Here is a 20873-nt window from a genome sequence, read left to right as displayed (position 1 = left end):
ATGTGTTTTTTTTTTTTTTTTTTGGTAATTATTTTATTAAGTATTTAGTTGGAAACTTCACACTGGCATTAACAGATCTAGCAGAAGCAGCCTAGGCCATCGTCCCGGGCTCCAAAATGAAGATGTGGAAAGGTGCCGCCACTGGGTGTGGAAGTGCCGAGGCGGTCAGATGGGGCTGCCACCCGCAGTGTCTCTAGTAGGCTGACTCCCAGCCTTTGCCATGCGTATCGCCACTGTGGGAATCCCCATGTCATGAGAGCAGCTGGCCCTCGGTTCTTATATTGCTGAGGGTGGATCAGGCCGGTCGGGGCGAGAAATTGGTCACCGTGAGCTCAGTGGACCTACCCGTGCGGGTACGTCAGCACCCCTGGTCTAGACTGCAGGCCTGACTGAACGCTTCATAGGAATCAGGTGGAGGGCTCCCCCTTGACATTACTGAGCTTTTTGTCTAAATCATGATCTCTGGTTGGGGCAGCCCCTGGTTCTCAAGCTCTGTGATCAGAGCCAGTGACAGAACAGGGTCAGTGACCTATAGCTGCACTTCAGGAAGAAGAGCCCCACTGATAATAGCATCCCTCCTGTTTTGTCCTGTGCACCTGGGTCCTCAGGCCAGAAGTTGGGCACACCGGGTAGAGGACTAGGTATAGACTGGGTAGAGGACTCTGTCTTCCTGGGCCTTGGTCCCAAGCTGCCTATAATGTTGGTTTTACCATGCCATCCCCCTTCCCGGAGCCTATCTTTTTTAACCTTGAGTTTGCACTTGACCTTGACAATCAGCCCCCTCTCCCATTCCAGAACTTAGTGGCCTTAGAGAATGGGTCCCTACGATGAAGGTCCCTCCTTTGCTCCCATTTCCATCCTAGCTAATGGGCTGGACCTCAGGAGGCAAGAGAGAAAGGAAGAATTGTCGTTTTAAAGCAAAAGTATGCATCGAGCACGTTTGAGGTGAGTGAGAGGCACGTCGGCAAGATGAGTGTGTGCGTGTTTGGGGTGGCTGGGGTTTACCGCCCCTTCCCCAAGAAGGCGGCTTCCAGAAGAGGAGGTCTGCTAGGCAGAAAGGGAAGAGTATGAGAAGGTTGAGAGAGGGTTTGGAGTCTGGAGTTTTGTCTTTATTAGAAAGGAGGAGGAAGTCTATTCTGAGTGTTTCAGGAAGAAGACAGCAGGTAGGGAGGGAATTTAGTGATTCAACACCCAAGGGTCCAGCCAGAACAGGTTGGGAAAGCCCCAAGACTTGGCTGTTAGAAGAAGCTGGCCTCAGGCAACAGCTACTTGCTGGGCCACAAGCTGGGTCCCCAGCGGGTTCTTAATGGTCATTGATTTACTTAGTGGAAAGCGGAAAGTTGCCAGCAACAAACCAGTCTTTGAGTCTGAGGCCCTGGCTCCAGAACATTCATCCATCTCTCAGTTTCCAGGCTCGGTTTTCCCGCCTCCCCTTTATCCAATCCAGAGCTAGCCTCTCAAATTGCTTGAATCAGAGACCAGTGATCATAATGGGTCATGTAGTTGGGACCCACCACCCCCAAACTGGAACCTTGGGGTCCAGACACCATCAAGCATATCTGGGAGGAAGACAACTTGGTTTGCTCTTCTGTTGACACCAGTTCTTCTTAAGTATCTCTAATGATGCCTGTGGTGGTTCAGTTTGCTGAGCCTGCCTTAGTGGTGTGACTTAGAAGATGGAGTGCAAGGCACTCATCATGTTTAGTGGCCTGTGACCAAGGCATACTGCTCTTAAGCATTTCAGAGAAAGAAGGGTAAACAGAGCCACCGTTCTTCAATCTACAGCTTGTTCTCTGCAACAGGTTTTCTTTAAATCCAGGACACAGGATGGCAAAAGGGTTTCAGGGCCAGTTTCCAGGAGGTCTGCATGAAGGGGACTTCTGAACAAGGCAGGTGTTAGTGGCAGGTTCGTGAAGCGTGGGTTCGTGCACTGCATGGTTGCATGTGAACTGCTGGATGCCTCTGGGGCACTCCTCACGGTGTCTACTCAACCCCTCCCAGCTCCTAGTGGGGTCTGTGGGGTCTGAAGGAGGTTGTTCCCTCTTCCCCCTCAGCAGAGAAATTTAAGGGCAGTGAATCCAGTGCTGTCAATCTGAGTGCTAAAAAATTTCCAGGCTCAGTGGTGGTGCTAAACTCTCTCCATGTTTCTAATATTTTTAATAGTGGGTTTTGTTTTTTTTTTTTGAATTCTCCTCATCACAAAAATGCAGCGTCCTCGGGGAAGGGACCCAGCCCCTTGACCTGCCGCTTTCCAGGTGTCTTTTATCATTTTGACGGGATTCTTTGGTCTGCAGAAAATACTCTGTCTTGGCATGCTTCTAGACTGTAAGATTTGGGTTGTTTTGTATTTTATGTTTACATGCATCTTGTATTTCCCTGAAAACTAAATAAAGTTTTTGCCTTTTTAACTGAACAGAATCACCTCCTGATTCTCCCTGCCACAAGAAAACATATCCAGCTGAGTGGCAAAAGCCACATCACCCCAAATGAAACATGAACTGCAGGGTCCGGGCCCTCTGAGGACACTGGAGGGGTGGGGGGCAGGTAAGTTCCCACTGTTGCCGGTGAGAAGCGTGCTCAAGGCCCTCCACCCCTTCCCCCACCTTTGGGAGGCTTTCTGGGCAGTGGCCAAGGCTTTCAGAGAGGGAGACAGATCTTGGGGCCAAAGAGCCACATTCAGTGGGCCTACGTGGCCCCTCAGCTTAGAGCCCCTGACCCTCCCCTACTTTTGCTGGACTCCAGTAAGCAGGGCTGGGCAGTCCTGGTGTGGGGAGTAGCCCATGGCTTTTCAAGGCCAAGCAGAGGCTGGGCAGCTAGAGAATCCTCCCAGGAGAGAGGAGGGCAAGCATCCCATGTCCCTCTGAGGCCCAGCCTGCCAAATGAGTTCAACTCCCACATTGCGCCCAGACACCCCGTCCAGCGCTCCAGCTTCTACCGCCACCCAGAGGTACTCAGCCCATCTAGAAAGTTTTTCCGAAGGTCCCTGACCGAGGCCTCCCTTTTCAGCCTAGCTGTGCCACTCATTTGGCATAGGCCTCCTCACCGACCACGACCAGCGGGAGCAGCAGCTGAGCTTCCAGGTCTGGGCTTGGGGTGAGAGCCGGGCAGGCCCTGCTCTGGGGAGCTCAGCACAGTACAGTGCCTGCCACCCTTTAGCCCCTAGGTGGCGCTGCCCCTCCACAAAGGTTGCACTCCAGATTTAGACCCGGCTCAGCCTCGGGAGTGCCACGGACCCAGGGACCTGAGGCCACCGAGGGGCAGCAGCGTCTCCCTTTCAGCTTACAGTGGGGCTCGCCTGGCATTCTGCTTGGATAGCCCCTGCTATCCAAGCCCCAGGTCACGCTCCAGCCGCCTCCCCCTCCCCTGCTCTCTCCAGGGAGTCTTTCCCGATCGTTGACTCCCCTCCTGCACACCCACCTGCCCGCCTGCCCTCCGTCCCCAGCCCTCCAGACTGCACAGCACAGCCCTCAGGCTGGTACGAAATCACCTTTATTCACAATCAGTCACGGTGACCCAGGTTCACAGAGGAGGCAGCAGCTACCCCCAGGCTAGCAGAGACAACAGGATGGTGGCTTCCTCTCCCTGGCGCGCAGGCTGTACAGCCCCTGCATGTAAGAACTCTCCTTGTCTGAGAGGGGACCCCTGACCGGGTGGGGCCACACCAGCCCCACCTCGCCCCCCCCTCCCACAGAAGGGGTCTACAGGGTCAGTGGGGCGGGGAGACCCATGGTAGGACTGTGGCTTCCCGGCCAGGCAGGTGCAGACAGGGCCCGCCTGACATCCTGACCCCCTCCCTGTGCTGTCCCACCACACCACCCCATAGCAGCCCCCAACAGAGAACCCCCCGAGAGTCACAAGGAAAGTCCCTCCCGACCCCAACCATCACTTTACCGAGGTGCCAGCTGAGGCTCAGAGAGGCTATGACCTGGTCAGGGCCACACAACTGGTCAGTGGCCAGGTCCAGAATCCCACGCTCTGCCAGCCATACGGCAAAGCAGTCTCCGACAGGCGTAAAAAACTATCTGAGGGGGCCAAGGGCTGGGAGGCTCAGGGAAAACTAGGCCAGGACTCTGAGAGCTGGCCCCAGCCATGGCCTATCAGGACAGGGCGTGCAGGGCTGAGATGACTATAAGCTAAGAGCAGCTGCGGGGGGACTCCCTCACCCCAGCATCAGGACTAAGAACCTAGAGGTTCTCCTCTTTCCTGGGACCAGAGAGCCTAAGGACAGGCTCCCTACCTCTACAGTGATGAGGCCAGCTGGCCTTCCCTCCCTCAGCGTGCCCAGAACTTTCTATGTCCTTATGGAGGAGGGAACGCCTGGGCCTCGTGATGTATAATGGGCCAATTATGATAACCCTGCTCCAGCCCAGGAAGAAGGGCATTTTGTGGCTCTGGGGTGATCCCCTAGTCCCAGGGCACAGCAGAGGCTCTGCTGCCCTCTCTATAAAAGGGATACAATTTGTCAGAAGGCCTCCCACTTCAGCCCCTTTGGAGTTCTACTTCATGGTAAGCAGAGCTGGCTATGGACTTCTGGGCTGCAGTCCGGGGAAGGTTTTGAGTGATGACTACCTCTGCTGACCCCTCTAACCAGGCACCCTGCCCACCAGGACAGCATTTCTAGGGGTCTGGGGGATGGGAATTCAGTCCCACCCGCCCCTGCCAAATAACCCCTACAAACCCAATAAATAAATAAGTTAAAATACGGAAAAAGCCTGTTCTTACCCCAGGGAACCCCCTACTCCCAACCCAGGGCCCTGCCCTCTCCTGGGGCATGCTACAGCCTCTATGAGTACCAGCCCGGCCCAGAATAGCACTGAAATGGGGGAGGAGAGGTCACAGAGGGTAGCTGCAAACCTGTTCTTCAGAGAGGCCGACAGAAGACAGACCCTGCTCTCCAGCCCACACCAAGGGGCTGCCCCTGGGCAGCAGCATCCAGCAAGATGACTGGGGCAGACCGGCTAGGACCAGAAAGGGGCCCTCCACATCTCAACCAGGCCAGGGGGGCTAGGGACCCAGAACCTGGAGGCTTCTGTAGCCTGTCCACCCATCCAGGGGGAGGGGGAGACAGACATGGCATGGAGGCTGCAGCCTGCCCAGGATGAGAGGTATCCACTGGGCTTCTCACCCCTGGCTTCCAGGCCCAAGGGGCAAGGAAGAAAGGAAGGAGAAGGGAGGTGTAGGTCAGAGAGTAAGGCAGCAGCTCAGGAGCTGCTGGCCTAGGGCCGCTGTTGCACAGGTTGTGCACTGCTCAAGGGCAGCTGGCTGAGGGAGAAAACGGAGGCTGAAGTCCAAGTCCACACTCCACTAGCCAAGCCCCATGTCTGGGCTCAGGGCCACATCTGCCCAGAGGAAGGGACACACTTTCTAATTCTCACAAAGGTGCCACGCAGGCTAGAAGGACTCCCCATCCTGGGAATCCACCCCAGATGGGGAAGGATCAGGAGAAGCTGAGACCCCAGTTTAGCCCCCTCAGTGTGCAGGGAAGAGGAGGAGGTTTGCTTCTGCCCCCACCTCCCTGCCTGATACCCCTTCCTCCCCCAAACCTTTAGGGGCTGTTTCCCATGTTTAATGAGAAGGGAAAAGAATTTCCAAAATGAGGAAGGAGAGAAGGGGCCCTGTTGACTTGCCCCTCAGGCAGAGCTGGGCCAGAGTCGGAGGAGGTGGGCGTGAGGGGTAGGGCACCACGACGGGCTAGGAGCTGCGGTAGGTCTTGATGATGTCCTTGATGGGGCGGCGGCAGATGGGGCAGCAGGCGTGTAGAGCCTTCTTGAGGCGCAGGCCACAGGCATAGCAGAGGCACATGTGGCCGCATGTGTAGATGACCGTGTCCACCACGTGCTCATAGCAAATGGCGCACTCATCGCTCCACGGGCCCCCGCCTGGAGTCACTGGCGACTCTGGCAGGCTCACAGGTGAGTTGGGGGCCGTCCCTGGGGGCAAGGGGAAACCAGTCAGGAGGAGACATGGCCCAGTCTGGTCCCAGGTTCATGAAGAGAGCCCCCTGGCCTCGCCCCCTCCATTTATCAGGATTGGCCTGTCTAACCTACCACCCAACTTCCTGGGCACAAGAGAGGAGAGGATACACTCTGGACAGCCCCACTTCTGGCCCCTCAGTGCCCAGACCAGGGGCCAGGGTGTCCATGAGGCATTGAGAGGAGGAGGGAGGGATGGAGGAAGGAAGGGGGCCCAAAACCATTTAAGGAAGTCCCCTCCTGAGTTACCCTTTGGTGTTCTTTGTGCTAAAGAAGTCCTTTGGAGAAAGCTGCCCAGCCGGGGGCAAGGATGGGATACACCCCGGAAATTAGCACTCAGCCAGGGTTCACTGGGCCCATCTCCAGCTCCTCCAGGGTCCAGTCCTGATATAGAGGCTGCATGCCTGCCTCAGCCAGGGCAAGGGTGGGGGTGGGGTCCTCAGGGTGGGAGGCCTGGCATGGTCACCATGGAACTGGAGGGGTCAGCCTACTTACCGCCAGCAGAGTTCCCCAGAGGTCCAGAGCTGCATGTGCTGAGCAAGGGGTCAGAGAGGCGGATGCCCAGGGTGCTGGGCGAGGTTGGTGTGGAGGCAGGGGAGCAGGAGAGTGACGGGATGCCCCGCTCTGCCAGGATGGTGGAGCCTGCAGAAAGGGTGGGAAAGAGGGAGGGACACACTAGCCACTCAGAGGCCCACTGGGAGAAAGCGCGAATCTCCACCCCTCTATTAGGTTCCCAGGAGAGAAATGGGTGGTACAGCCTGACCACACGGCCCAGCCATAAGGCTCAGGGTGGGACTCCACCGACTGGCTCAGCACCCTGCCCCAGCTCTCTGTTCCCGCCTACAAACTGGAGGGCCACACGCACCATGCTCTGGTGTTACCGCATCTGCCGTCTCCAGACAAGCCCCCTGCCTAGAATCCCACCTCCACCCTTCCCCGTGCTTCCCTCACCTTCAAGGTTTCCCATGCCAGAGAACAAAGTTGCCTTCCTCCCACCTAGCATGGCCCTTCAAGCCCCGGCCTCACCATCCTAGTCAGAGCCCCGTGCTATCACCCCCCTTCTCCTCTACATTGGCACCTTTGAAATACTCCACACCATCTCCCACACTTGACCTGCCCAACCTTCTTTCCTTCCTTTCTTCCCTCACTTTCCTCTTCCCTTCCATCCCTCCCTGCCTCCTCCCTTCAACAAGTCCTTGCTGACAGCCTACCAGGTACCAGACACTGTGTATATATAAAACTGGGAATGAGGCAGACAGAGCCTTTGCCTTCAAAGAGCTAACTGTCCAGGAAGCCTCTTGGGGCTATCCTCAACCCCCTCCTCTGGACAGCCTTGACCCCACCCCCCCGACAACCACATATCTCTATCTAGCACTGACCAGCCACACACGCCATGCACGGAAATAAAAAACCACAGAGGATAGGAAATTATTTGTTCTTTGCCCAGGAACGTAACTTTGTTTCCCTCCTTAAACCTTGAGCTTCCTGAAAGCAGGAAGTCTGATTCACCTGTAAGTCTCCCACAGGCCCTAACATAATGCCCTACACATAAATAAGTGCCCAGTGAGATATTTTTTATTACTAGCTATTCATTCTAATTCACTTAACAGTCACTGTTTCTAAGAATATTCATTAGCTGTCCATAGGCTTTCTCTTACTATTGTTAACAGGTTTCAAGTTAATTATCATCCCCTTTCAGAAATTCATAACTCCTATTTGCTTTTCTTGCTTTATCACACCGGTTAACATTTTCGGAACAATACTCTAAGGCATCTCTATCATATTCCTGACTTTAATAAGAATATTTCTAATGTTTCGCCATTAAGCGTGAAATTGACTGTAGTTTTGGAGTGAAGGAAATATCTTTTCATTCTTACTTCACTTAGGCCTTCAACAAAGCAAAGCATTCCTCTATAAGGTAAATAATTATCCTTCACACATTGTTACTGACTTGTTTTTCCTTTAAAGTCAGTCAGGATCCCCTGACACCAGTTTGTTAGTTGAGATGCCCCATTCTCCAAACAGCTCAGGAGCACTCTGTCCAGCATATATTAAATTCTGAGTGGTTATTCTTCAACACCCACCTTGACCTACTTCCCTTTGGGGACATTTTAAGTCCTGGGTTGTTTCTGTTTGTTTGTTTTTAAGCTTCTCCTTTGCTCCAGTCCAGTAAGCTTCTTTGGGCAACAGAAGCTTCACTGGAAAGCTACTTATCTATTATTAGACGGTGCTGAGGCAAGAGAGTACCTTGCCATCATGTTACTTCCTTCATCTGAGGAACGGTGTCTCCTGGTGAATGTAGCCAAATATCTGTGTACCTCAACCTGATTTTATTTTTCTGCACCCCAGTCCGATTTGTTTTTATTCCATCCTGAATTTTCACCCCAATTTCTTTCCTTACTGATTGATGGCTTTTCATCTAGCCTGATTTCTTTTCACCTCCTTCCTGACTTATCTTCCCTCAATCCTAACTTCTTAGCACCCCAGCCCCATTTCTTTTCATTCCTTTTTAAATTTATTTTATGCTCCATCTTCATTTGGTCTCTCTCCAGAGGAGGAAGTCTCCACTGATTTTATCTGATTTCACAAAACTCTCACACACGCTCACAATCACCAACAGCATTACATACACAAATACGCATACATTTAGTTACTCACGTGTGCCTAGACACAGTATGCCAGTCTTACTGCGTAAACTCGTGCTCACTCACATACACACAATTACCTTGTCTATGAAGCCTCTTGGGGTGAGGTCTAGGTCAGGGGCTATGAGACCCAGGGGTCTCCAAATGTGTCTAAGCAAACTTGCTAAGGAAAAAAAAAATTCAGATGCCCAGGACCTAATCTGAGATCTACAGAATCAAAATCTCTGGAGGTGGGATTCAAGAATCTGCGCTGTAGTAGGTTCTCCGAGTGAGTCTACTGCTGGTGCAGAGCAGACCAGCACTTGGAAAGCATGAACACCTGCTCACTCTGGGGTAACAGAGGTTCCTGAAGATACACGTAAAAAAAAAAAAAAGATTTCTGGTCAAACGAGCTTGGAAAAGCTGGACACCATAAGCACCACCACCTTCTCCTAAAGGTTCACATTGTATATTAAAGGCTCTGAGAAGTTCTACAGTAAAGAATCGCTTTTTTTTTTTTTTGCCATACATGGGCCTCTCACTAGTGTGGCCTCTCCCGTTGCAGAGCACAGGCTCCGGACGCGCAGGCTCAGTGGCCATGGCTCACGGGCCCAGGCGCTCCGCGGCATGTGGGATCTTCCCGGACCGGGGCACGAAGCCGTGTCCCCTGCATCGGCAGGCGGACTCTCAACCACTGAGCCACCAGGGAAGCCCAAGAATCGCCTTCTTTTTAAAAACTCAGTATTTCCCAAATATTTTGGACCCAAGGACCCGTTTTCAATGGACACCTACCCTGCAGAACACTCTGGGAAACATGGCTTACACAAGTCCGCAACACCCAGTCCATTCAAACTCTGTCCATTCAAACCCACGAAGGCCCAGGCATCTGCAACCCCCTTTCCTCCAAGGCCCTCTGCTCGGGGATTCCCCACAGACCCCCAATCTAGACACCACCCTGCAGAGATACCTGGCTACTGACATACCAACCTCTTTTCCTTATTTAGACACACAACCACCCTTAGAGGCAGAGACCTTTATTACCATTTTAGGAGAAATGGAAACTGAACCTCAAAAAGTTCGCTGCTGGTGGAAACCATTTTCTTTTTCCCCATTTTTAAATGGCCACTGGGCAATGTGTAAGAGAACTGTTTACGTATCTGTGGGAATGTGGGTGAATCAGATTCTGAGCGTGAAACTCAATGTTCCCCGCTTTTCTCCCCCTCTCCAGGGTTTATCTGGTGAGATCTGAGAACTATGGACTAGATAATTGAGTCCCACCCAGAACTCATCTTCGGTGTCTGTGACTCCCTGACTAGACCCCATGAAGGGCGGTGTGGGCGCTCTTTCCCCCTACCCAGACACGCCCCTCCTCCAGGGAAGGCTGGGTCTGGAGGCGCCAGCCTCCGGGTGCACCTGGGGGCAGGCGGGCACGTGGCCGGGGGCACTCACCGAGGATGCGGATCTGTGTGATGGCCCCGTGCAGGCCGAAGAGCATCCACAGCGGCTGCGAGGCGTCCACGCACAGCTGCATGCCCGCCGCGGAGCCATTGTGGCTGAGGTGCAGTTCACCGTCGGGGTTGACCACCAGGCCCAGGATGTCGCCGCTGTGCAGGGGCCCGGGCACGCGGCACACGGCCCAGAACTCCTTACGGTCCACCAGTGCCTCGGGGCTGAAAGGCAGGTCGGCTGGCCGCAGCGTGCCGGGGTCGCACGTGGTGACGCCGAAGGAGAGCGCGCCAGGCCGTGCGCCGCCCGAACGCGTGACCTTGACGAAGATGGTCTCGGCCACGCGCACGGGCCGGCTGGTGAAGACGAGCGCGCGCTCGTCGCGCCCATGCTCCAGGCGCGCCACCGTCTGCTCGTCCAGGATGCGGACGTGTGCGCCGGCGCGCAGCGCGTGGAAGCGCAGGTCGCCGTCGAGACGCGCCGGCAGAGCGTGGCTGTGCTGGGAGTTGAGCGAGTTCTGCGGGATGGGGCAGCCAGCGGCCGGCGTGGTCTCGTCGCCGTCGGCGCCCGGCACGTTGAGGTCGCACAGGCTTACGGAGAGGCGCGCTTCCTCGGCCTCACGTCGCAGCGACGGCCGCCGCAGGGCGGTGAAAGAGCGCGGCCGCACGCAGTCTGGTAGCACCAGCTCGCTGTCTGCGGCGAGAGGTAGACAGGGTGACCATCACGCGGGCCACAGCGCCCAGTCCCCATCGCCTGCGCACCTCCTCCCACTGGTCTTTAAAGCGCCCAGCAGTAAGACGCACCGCGTTTCTAATGGCACAGAAAATGCTAGGACATAACGTTGTGCAGGACTTCTAACTACGTATTTGTTTAAGCAAAGGATCAAGGCCGGCAGGAAGGACACCAAAACTAAAAACATGATTACTTCTAAACAGTATGCTTATTAAAATTGGATTTTCTTCCTAACTCCTGGGGCCCTCCCTTTTTATCCCAGCAGCCAGAAGAGCACCCGGCACTTAGGAGGCAGCAGTAAATAATATTTGTTGGATGCATGTTGACATCCTACCCGTCTGGGAGGCCAGAGAGAACCCCCCCTCCCTAGAACGCCTCTCTGCACAAATGGCAGAGAGACGTTCTTAGCCCAGCAATTACCTTGTGAAGTTACTGGCACGGAAGGACATTGAGGCTGAGAAGTTAAGTGAATTTATCCAAGCTATCCTTTCAAAACTGACAACTGGAAATCAAACCCTCTCTCTTTTTACTCATACAAGTAATACAGACTGTATTTTGTAGAAAAGACAGTTCGTCGAAAAGAAAAAGTAATCTGTCAGCCCACCATCCATAGGAAAATACTATTAATATTTGGATGTATGAGTTTCCAGCCTTTTTTCAATATATTTTAGTTATTTCTTTTTTAAAACAAAAATTGAATCATGCTATATAAATGCCAGTAGTTTTAAACTAACTCTAAATCTCTTTGAAAATGTGGCAACTTTTATCTATCTTCTCAGAAAAATGCACGTTCTCCCTAAATTCCGTGGATAATTTCAGAGCATCGACTCCAGGCGAAGAACTCTGCTATACAAATTTTCTTTTCAAAACTAGCTTTTCCATTTACTGTGTCCTGAATACCTTTCTACACTAATAACCATGTTTTTGATACCATACTTTTTAAATGGCTGGTTTTCTCTGCTTCACGGAGTACTATAATTTGTAATAAAAGTCATCAGTTGCAATGAATTACCCCTGCATTTCATCCTTAAAGCATCCCATGAAGTTGTTTCCATTGTACAGATAAAGCTCGGAGATGTTATGTGACAGCCACGAAGTGGCAGATCCAGGATTAAAGCAAGATCTGTCCAACTCCCAACGCTACATTCTCCACTTTCGGGCCCTCCTCGTTTACTGAACCCTTTCTGTGGGAGTCCCTAAATTTGGCTAGTACCACCACAGCTCACATCATGGGCCAATCCCATCTCAGGAGGCTTTTCTCTGAGCCTCCCCCACGGAGAATCTCTGCTTTCTCTCCAGGAGCTGAGTAAGGGCTGCTGGAGTGCTTGGTGTGAGAGTAAAGCTTGGGGGACTGGACTGGTAGGGGCCTCAGAGGCCAGAACTCAGCTCCAGCTGAATCTAGAGATGTTCTCTAAAGCCTCTCTCTCTTTGTTCTCCCCCAGCTCCCCTGCCCTTTCCAGGAACAGTGTTGTTTGGACCCCAGCAAGGAGAGGGTGCTGGGCCAGCCCTCCCCCCAAGGCTCCTGCTTCTCTGGAGAAGCCTCTTGGGGCCTGGCTGGTCAGGATTCCCAGCATCGTGTTTGGCAAGGAGGGAGCCGCCAACCGGAAAATGTGATTATTCCAGGGAATTGACTCTGTGACAGTAATGGTGCAGAGAAGCTGGGGGCCTGCGGAGAGGCAGAGGCGAGGAAGGCAAGACATTGGAGACAATAGTGGGGGGCTGAGGAGGGCTGTGGGCTGACCTGGACCCCAGGAAACAGCCCCAGCTCCCCTACCCCTTAGGGATTCCAGTCAGCGGCCCTTGAGGAGTCCAGAGGGTTGGGGACAGAGGAGAAGGGATGGGGAAACAGGGTGAGGAGGAAACAAGTGGCTCAGAAATGCCCAGCCGGGCCTATGAGAACAAGGCCGTCATGGGGGCCCCCCCCACACACACACCCCACACTCCTCTCTCCAGCCCACCCCACACGCTCAGGACAATCAGGCCAGAGCCCATGGAGTGGGCAGACGCTCAGAACAGATTCCTGAATGGGGCTGGAATGTGAGCTCTCTCCTGTTCTCTGCCCCTTCAGGAGTCCTCTTCTGCTTGGATATACCCACTACCTCCCAGCAGTGCCACTGCTGAGCTACTCTGTCTTTAGGAAAATGTTTCCTACTGTTAAACTGAAATCTACCTCCCTGTATTTTTTTTTGAACTCTTAAAAAAGTCATTTTATTGATCCTTTACCATACAAAATTTATTCAAATTACACCCATTTGAAGTAAGATCACAGCTAGAAAACAGGTTACCCTGTAACAAATTTACAAAATCTACCATAAAAGCTTTTTTTTTTTTTTTACATTATATTACATATTATCTTTTTTAAACTAGCATACACACAAAACTTAACCGATTGGTAGTTTGCCTACTCCCAATTTTGGAAGAAATACTTCCTTTTGACAAAATCACATACCCGATAGGAAAAGAAATTCCCACAACTGCCAACTGCCACCCAACTCACTCTTCAAGGCATCTTCCTTCAAATCCCTCCTCTCATACACACGAGGTGTCAATGCTGAAGCTTTAAATACTGCAATTGAATTTACAGATCTACACTTATAAAAATCAACACAAGAACCGCCACCACGACAACAAACACAAACAAAATCACTCTTAGAAAATTACAAACCAGCTAGAAAATATTCTGGCAGTGTTTACAAGTGACTTGCTATTTTTATACAAAATTGCTAGATAATGAAAATAAGTAGCCTGCGTATCAACCTAAATAAAATGATCACACAAATCTGTACGTATAAACACACACCTATCGTGTGTTGCTCTTTATACAGTTTACTTTCTAGGGCTCACTCAGTCATAACCCCCCTGTATTTATACCTCCTACCCCTGGGGCTGCCTCTCAGCCCCACACTGAGGACCGCTTTCCTCAGGGAATACTCAGACTCCCCACACACCTTCCCACCTCTCAGACAATGAACACAACCAGACTCAGTATTCCAGATGTGCCCTGGCCAGCTCAAGGCACAATGTGGCCATCACACCTCCCCTGATAAGTACACTATACTTCTAATAATGCAACCTAAAAGTATTTTAGGTTTTTTGGTTAACAAAATCCATATACTGGTAGGCAAGACAGGAGCATAGTTAAGTGCAAGGACTCTGAAGTCATCAGCTTGGGTTCAAATCCTAGCTCTGCCATTTCCTGGCCGTATGACCTTGGGCTAATAGCTTAACCCCTCTGGGACTCTCTTCTTCAGCAATCAGCATTTACTTATTGGTATAAAATATGGACATAATACTCCCCTTGGAAGGGATGCTGAGAAGACGAGGTACCTAGGGCACCTAGTAGAGCACGTGGCACATAATAATCGCGAGGTTAATATGAGCCATTGTTATTGTTTTCATGCTACATGGTTCAGAAGAATATGCATGGGCTTTGGGTTTAAATGTCTGATCCAGCACTTGGCTGGTGGCCTGTGGGTAAGCAACTGTCCTCCAGCCCCCGATCACTCACCACGAGAACAGGGGTACACTAATACCTGCTTTGCGATGTTGTCGCAGGGATCAGAGGTAGATTGAGAAGCCCCTGGCACCTGGATACTTGATAACTTCAGTTACTACCATTTGCTCAGGTTGAGTTTATCAACCAAAGTCAGGTCCACCTGCACTCAGACAACTAACTTTTTGAACCTAGGACTTTCCATCAGTCGTGACAAGCACCCAGGACAAAATCACTGAATGACATTACTGACTAAAGACCAGGAAGGAGAAGCTACAAATGGTGATCAGAGACAAGAGAAGAGGAAGAAGGAGAAACAGTGGGCAAAGAGAGAGAGAGGGGAAGGGGTAGGAAAGAGATCCTTTTGGCCTTCGTTGAAATATAACAGGAGTTAGGAGAGGAGGTACAGGAGATGCTGGGAAACAGCTAAAAATGGAATCTCTGGGGCCAGTGCCCAGCCCAAGTATGTCTTCTCTCCCATCCCCTCCACCCCTCGGGGTCAGAAGCAGCTGCAGGCCACCAGCAAGCTCCAAAATAACCATCCCATCAGTGTGCCCAGCTGCGTGGGGCCCTGAAATAGATGAAACCTGAGATGGAGGAACTGGTCAGAGCGCCCTCCGCAGAGGGGACGGCAAAGGTCACATCACCTTGATGTGAGTTCACATCAAGCTGGAGGTCAGGGAAGGGTCCGGGCCCCCGAAGCCAGGGGAGAACAACCATGGGCTGAACCTCAGCCCAGGACTGCGCCCTGGGGTACAGCTTGGAAAACCCAGAGGGCTAGCCTGTGACCCCCAAGCAGTGGGGCGGCCCCACGTTTGAAGCAACAAGTTATTTAATCCGTGCCTGGGACACACAGCTGCCCACTTGGAGGTGTTTATGACAGGGGAGGGGTGGCACAGGGCCACGGGAGAAGCTGCAAAGCTGGCTCCCCTCGTGTCCCGTCTTTCAGGAGAGAACTTGGCAGTCTTCAGCTCCTGCCTAATCTGGTGCCTGGCACTGGCTCTGCAGGTCCCCTGGGCCCAGGCAGAAAGAGCCAGGCCCTGCAAAGGGCAGGGAGGCCTGGGCCAGGGTTTCCTCCCCTCAGGGTGGCACTCAGAGCACCCACGCATTGACCCCCTATGTGCCCAGCCCTGGGCAGGGGTTAAGGAGAGGGAGAGCCAGGACCTGGGCCCTGGGGAGCCAGTAGTCCTTGGGAGACTTGAAGCTTGGAGGCATGAAAATATTTGAGTACAATTTTGTTACAAAATTCTTAGTGTCTCAGGTAAGACAGGACCTCAGAGGAGAATGAGGAAATCTGTTTATCTCTGCCAAGTTCTCACCCAGCCTTGGCTAGAATGCCCCTGGGGACAAGAAGCTCACCACTTCTCAAGGCCATCTATCCTCTACTTTGACTCGCTCTGAAACAGAAGTTCTTAGCCTCAGTTGGACAGCATTATCCTAAAAGGGAGATTTATCCTGAAGAAGAGAAGGCTCAGAGGGGGCCCCAAGGAGTGGGTACAGGACACTTGGAACCATGCAAGGAAAGTTTTTCTAACAGTCACAGTTGTTCAGAGACGGCATCTCAGGAAAAACAAGATTTGACCCAGGCCCTGAAGGACAAGAGGGTCTGGAATGACAGAAGTGAGAGCCACTCAGGTGGGAAAACTGCATTAGCAAATGCCTGGGGAGAACAGTCTGAGCAAAACCAGTGAAGAGAAAGGAAAGGAGTGGAGGAAGACGCGCCAGGTGGAGGGCACCAGGGCCAGCTCCCACCCAGAGACCCACTCAGCCCCCCACACGTTGCCGGCCAGTGCGGGGTAACCAAGGCAGGGCCTGGGAACTGGAGCAGAGGCTCCTTTGAAGCAGGGCCTGCCGTCAGCCCAAGTCTTGTTTGTTTAGATTCGCACATCCGCAGCGCTGGATAATCTTTAACCACGGGTCAGCCTGCAGCCGCCCAGCCGGCTGGCAGATCTCTGCCGGCCCCTGTTTGGAAGGCGCGCCAACCCAGTTACTGTGTCCATAAACATCCTCCTGCTGGCCCGCAGCTGGCACGGAGCAGGAGGAGGAGCCAGGAGGACGGGTACATGGCTTGGATGGGCGAGGGGTTTCTCCACCCTTCTGGGCAGTGCCATGAGCCCACACCACCTCCACACTCTCCATGTAAACCCAACCACGGGAAAGCTAGGAGAAACAAACACACTTTCTGAGGCTCGCGGAGGGAAGGGCAAAATGTCCCAGAATCACTCAGAGTCATAGACTCTTAGGTTTATAGAATCTTCAAGCCACAGGATCTTAGATGTATAGATTCTCAGAATCATCTGGTCTGGTGGTTCTCAAACTTTTGTTTTTCAAGCAGTGGAATCATTCATCCAATGGAACGGAAAACTGCTTAAAGTCTAAGAGGTGGTCACAGAGCCCTGCCACTCAGCTGCCTCAGAGATGCCTCTGTGGAATCCCAGTGCTCCAAGGAACCCAGATGGAGAACCACAGATCTTGTTCCAAGAAACAGTTTAGATCGCGTGGTTTGGCTTTCATCCAGACACAGGGACTTGGTTTTAAGGCTCCCTCTTCCAATGAGACGACTGGCAGGGGACTGTCTATTTTGGTGGTGTTTCTAGATATTCCTTTTTAACCGAAAAAGACAGCCCTTCCCATTTGTATAAACACTTTTACATATGTGAGCCTCACAGAATATCTGTGAGGTACATGGTGCGTGTATAATTATGTCCAAGTAACAGACAAGGCGGTTGAGGCACAGAGATGCTGAGAGACTTGCCCAAAGCTAGTGAATGGCCAAGTGGAGTCGATTCAGTCAGGTCTCCTGCTTCTGAAATGACAGCTTTGTCCCTAATACTACAAGGCCCCAGCTCCTCCCCTACACACACCCCACTATGGGCCACCGGCTCTCTCCAAGGTCCCCAGAACTATATCTTGGGCCAAAGAGATACTAGATGGAAACACATAAAACTGCCATTTCTGGACATTACAAACAGTCAAATATTGGCAACTATATATGGTTACACTTTATATATATTCATTCTGGTAGAAAACTAGAGCACACTGTGAACAACAGAATCAAACAAAGCCCTCAAGAGCCTTCAGGGAACTACAGGGCAGGCAGACCTACCCTCACCACTGAAACAGGACGCTGGTCACCCACTGCCCCTCTTGGACTCTGCCGGGGCCCTGGTGGCCTATCTGTGCCCAACACATATGGCTGATCCCTGATGCCTGGAGCTCTCACAAGCTCTATTCTGGAAGACATAAGGGGGCCAAAATCCCCACCCCTGAGGGGGTATCTAGACATAATAGGGAGACCAGAGAGACTCATATTTAAAGAAGCTGGGAATTAATGTAGCCCACACTTCTGGGCTCAAGTCCCAGCTCCACCAAGCTGTGTGACCATGGACAAGTTATCAGACCTCTCTGAGCCTCTGTTTCCTTATCTGCAAAATAGGTACAGTAATAACTTTCTTTATAATACAGACAAAGAGGATTGCTACTGTATTCTTAAAAGAGGACAATATATGATGCAGAACTACTGATACTGCTTAGACCCCCGCTTGCTTCAGGAAGAGGAAGGGTCACGAAGAACACAGTAAGTCAGGGAAGGCTCCCTAGTAGAGGGGAGGGTTTGGTACTGGGCCTTGACATAACTGGCAGAATTTGAGGTGAGCAAAAAAGAAGCACCTGGAAGAGTCTCCGAAGCAGAAAGAACAGCAAGGTTTTTTTTTTTTTAAACTAAGAAGAAATGAAGGGCTTCCCTGGTGGCGCAGTGGTTAAGAATCCACCTGCCCATGCAGGGGACATGGGTTCGAGCCCTGGTCCGGGAAGATCCCACATGCTGCAGAGCAACTAAGCCTGTGAGCCACAACTCCTGAGCCTGCGCTCTAGAGCCCACATGCCACAACTACTGAGCCTGCGCTCTAGAGCCCGCGAACCACAACTACTGAAGCCCGCGCGCCTAGAGCCCGTGCTCCGCAACAAGAGAAGCCACCACAGTGAGAAGCCCACGCACCGCAACAAAGAGTAGCCCCCGCTCGCCGCAACTAGAGAAAGCCTGCGCACAGCAATGAAGACCTGCAGAACTACTGATACTGCTTAGACCCCCGCTTGCTTCAGGAAGAGGAAGGGTCACGAAGAACACAGTAAGTCAGGGAAGGCTCCCTAGTAGAGGGGAGGGTTTGGTACTGGGCCTTGACATAACTGGCAGAATTTGAGGTGAGCAAAAAAGAAGCACCTGGAAGAGTCTCCGAAGCAGAAAGAACAGCAAGGTTTTTTTTTTTTTAAACTAAGAAGAAATGAAGGGCTTCCCTGGTGGCGCAGTGGTTAAGAATCCACCTGCCCATGCAGGGGACATGGGTTCGAGCCCTGGTCCGGGAAGATCCCACATGCTGCAGAGCAACTAAGCCTGTGAGCCACAACTCCTGAGCCTGCGCTCTAGAGCCCACATGCCACAACTACTGAGCCTGCGCTCTAGAGCCCGCGAACCACAACTACTGAAGCCCGCGCGCCTAGAGCCCGTGCTCCGCAACAAGAGAAGCCACCACAGTGAGAAGCCCACGCACCGCAACAAAGAGTAGCCCCCGCTCGCCGCAACTAGAGAAAGCCTGCGCACAGCAATGAAGACCCAACGCAGCCAAAAATAAATAAATAAATAAAATTTTAAAAAGAAAGAAATGGAAACCATCAAAAAGGAAGAAATCGCTATCAGCATCCTCGGCTCGTTCTCCATCCCAAGAGCTTGGCTCAGGCTCCTGAAGCCAATATTTGCCTCTCAGCCCCTGGCAGCCACAGCTGAAGGTAAATATTGGTTTAGCCTGGGAAGCGGAAGCCCCAGATGGCAGTGTGGCCCTCAGCCGGCCGGGATGCCTCACGCCCTGTACCACAAGCTGAGGCACGCCCGGGACAGAGACCTGACCCCAGGCCTTATCTACGGAGAGGCCCAGGCCTCTCAATGCTGAGCAGCCAGGCTGGCCCACCACCCCAGAGACTGGTGCAGCAGCAGCCTGGCCCCCAGAAAGCTACCCTGAGGGTCTCTGTACATCCTTCTCCTCAGTAGGCAGGTGGATTCTTTTACCAAGACCTAGGATGACACCATGAGTCCTCGGGAGCCCCCCTAATGGCCTCCTAACACCCTCCTGGGCTCAGCCACAGACATCTTGATGTGGCAGTAAGTCTTCTCACACTGACCTTGTGCCCACGTCAGCTGGGAGGTCTGAATCCCAGGCCCAGCCTGGCTTTTGACTAGTTGGGAGAACTCCGGTAGGCCCCTCCCCATCTCTGGGCCACATTTCCTCTTACTGAAAAACTTGACAGCAAGAAGCTGCTGGAAACTTTCTACTCTCTTGGCTCTCTCCTCTGTGATGTGTGAGCATACCCACACCGGCACACACCTGCTCTCTGCTAGTCATCCACTACCTTCCCACTGCATCCCATCCCCTGAAGGATCTGCTCCCCGACTGCCCGCCAATTCCCCACCTCTGTGCCAATGCACACCCCTCCTGTCTGGCCTAAACTGTTCCTCCTCAACCAGTCCATTCTTTTCACCTCCCCTGGTTTCTGACGTGAAACTCATCTCCTACAGGAAGTCCTTCTGGATTGCTCCCCAGCTGCACCACCACCCCACCCCCCCCAGTTTTATTCTTCAGCCACACTTTTTTGCAGTATTGGATTTAGGTCACCTCAGAGCAGTCATATGGCATGTCCCCCAGTATAAACACTCTTTAAGGAGAGGGGCTGGGTTTCCAATTCTAGTGTCTCCTCCGACCCCTGCACAGCACCTAGGCTGTGGTGGGCACAGCGGGGTGCGCAGGAACACCCTACAAATGGATTCCTGGCTCACCAGCTTTCTGCCAGGATCCACAGCTGCTCTTCCTGAACCAACACTTCTGAGAGGAGGAGGGAGACCTTGAAAACTGGGATAGGAACTTATCTCTCCAAGTACTAATCACCCCATAAAACTTGTATTTATTTAGTTGCTGGCAGGTCCTTCTTTTTTTTTTAGGTCCTTCTTCCTGGAGGTAGGAAGCTGTTATTCTTGGAGATACCAGCCTGGGCTTGGGCCAGGGTGCCCGGAGGGAAGAGGGTGATCTGCTGTGAACTCCAACATAACAGGGAGCCTGGAAGGCCTGAAGCAGGTCTGCTGGGGCCATGGCACGGGCATCAGGGGGCCTAGGTGATGGTTAGGGCAGTGGGGGGCGGGGATGGGGACCCCACCTGGAGGTGTCAATCAGGGAGAGACATCAGCCCCTACCTCCACTCTGTGGCGGGAAGACAGCCAATCTGTCCATGGCCTGACTTGTGGACCTACTATGTGCCAGAGAGCCCAGGATGTCTCTGGGCTGAGGAGCTTGGAGGGCTTTGGCCACAGGTTCCAGGTGGAGGCAAGAGGGGAGGGGGCAGGCCTCTGGCAGGTAATCTCTAAAGATGAGCCACGGTTTTGGGGGACAATCACCCCAGGAAAGACAGGCCCATCCTCAGAGCCCCCAAGACAGAGAGTGACTTCTTCAGAGGAGAAACTCAGCTGAGGAGGAAGATGAGGGAAAGCAGAGGAGCCGGCGGGATCTGGGTGGAGGGAGAGAGAGGCCCAGAAAGACACAGGTGCAGTGACGTGGCAGGTAAGGA

At 52.6% G+C, this 20873-nt stretch overlaps 1 protein-coding gene across 2 annotated transcripts in view; it reads right to left on the bottom strand.

Annotated features, from left to right (window-relative positions):
* Window positions 1–3473: 3473 nt before the first annotated feature.
* The window catches only part of NEURL1 (neuralized E3 ubiquitin protein ligase 1), an 80282-nt gene continuing 62882 nt past the window's right edge, over window positions 3474–20873 (bottom strand). For both annotated transcript variants that reach the window (XM_024734803.1, XM_024734804.1), the window contains exons 4-6: window positions 10046–10735; window positions 6468–6614; window positions 3474–5930 (exon numbers count right to left, since the gene is read on the bottom strand). In XM_024734803.1, the coding sequence (XP_024590571.1) occupies window positions 5692–5930; window positions 6468–6614; window positions 10046–10735 (1076 nt within the window). In that variant the 3' untranslated portion in view covers window positions 3474–5691. The remainder of the gene's footprint in view (window positions 5931–6467; window positions 6615–10045; window positions 10736–20873) is intronic.

The sequence above is a fragment of the Neophocaena asiaeorientalis genome, unplaced genomic scaffold, assembly GCF_003031525.2.
Source record: "Neophocaena asiaeorientalis asiaeorientalis breed wild unplaced genomic scaffold, Neophocaena_asiaeorientalis_V1.1 scaffold240, whole genome shotgun sequence".
Classification (NCBI taxonomy): Eukaryota; Metazoa; Chordata; class Mammalia; order Artiodactyla; family Phocoenidae; genus Neophocaena; species Neophocaena asiaeorientalis.
Note: the sequence above shows the minus strand (reverse complement) of the source record. Positions and strands in the feature narration are given on the sequence as shown.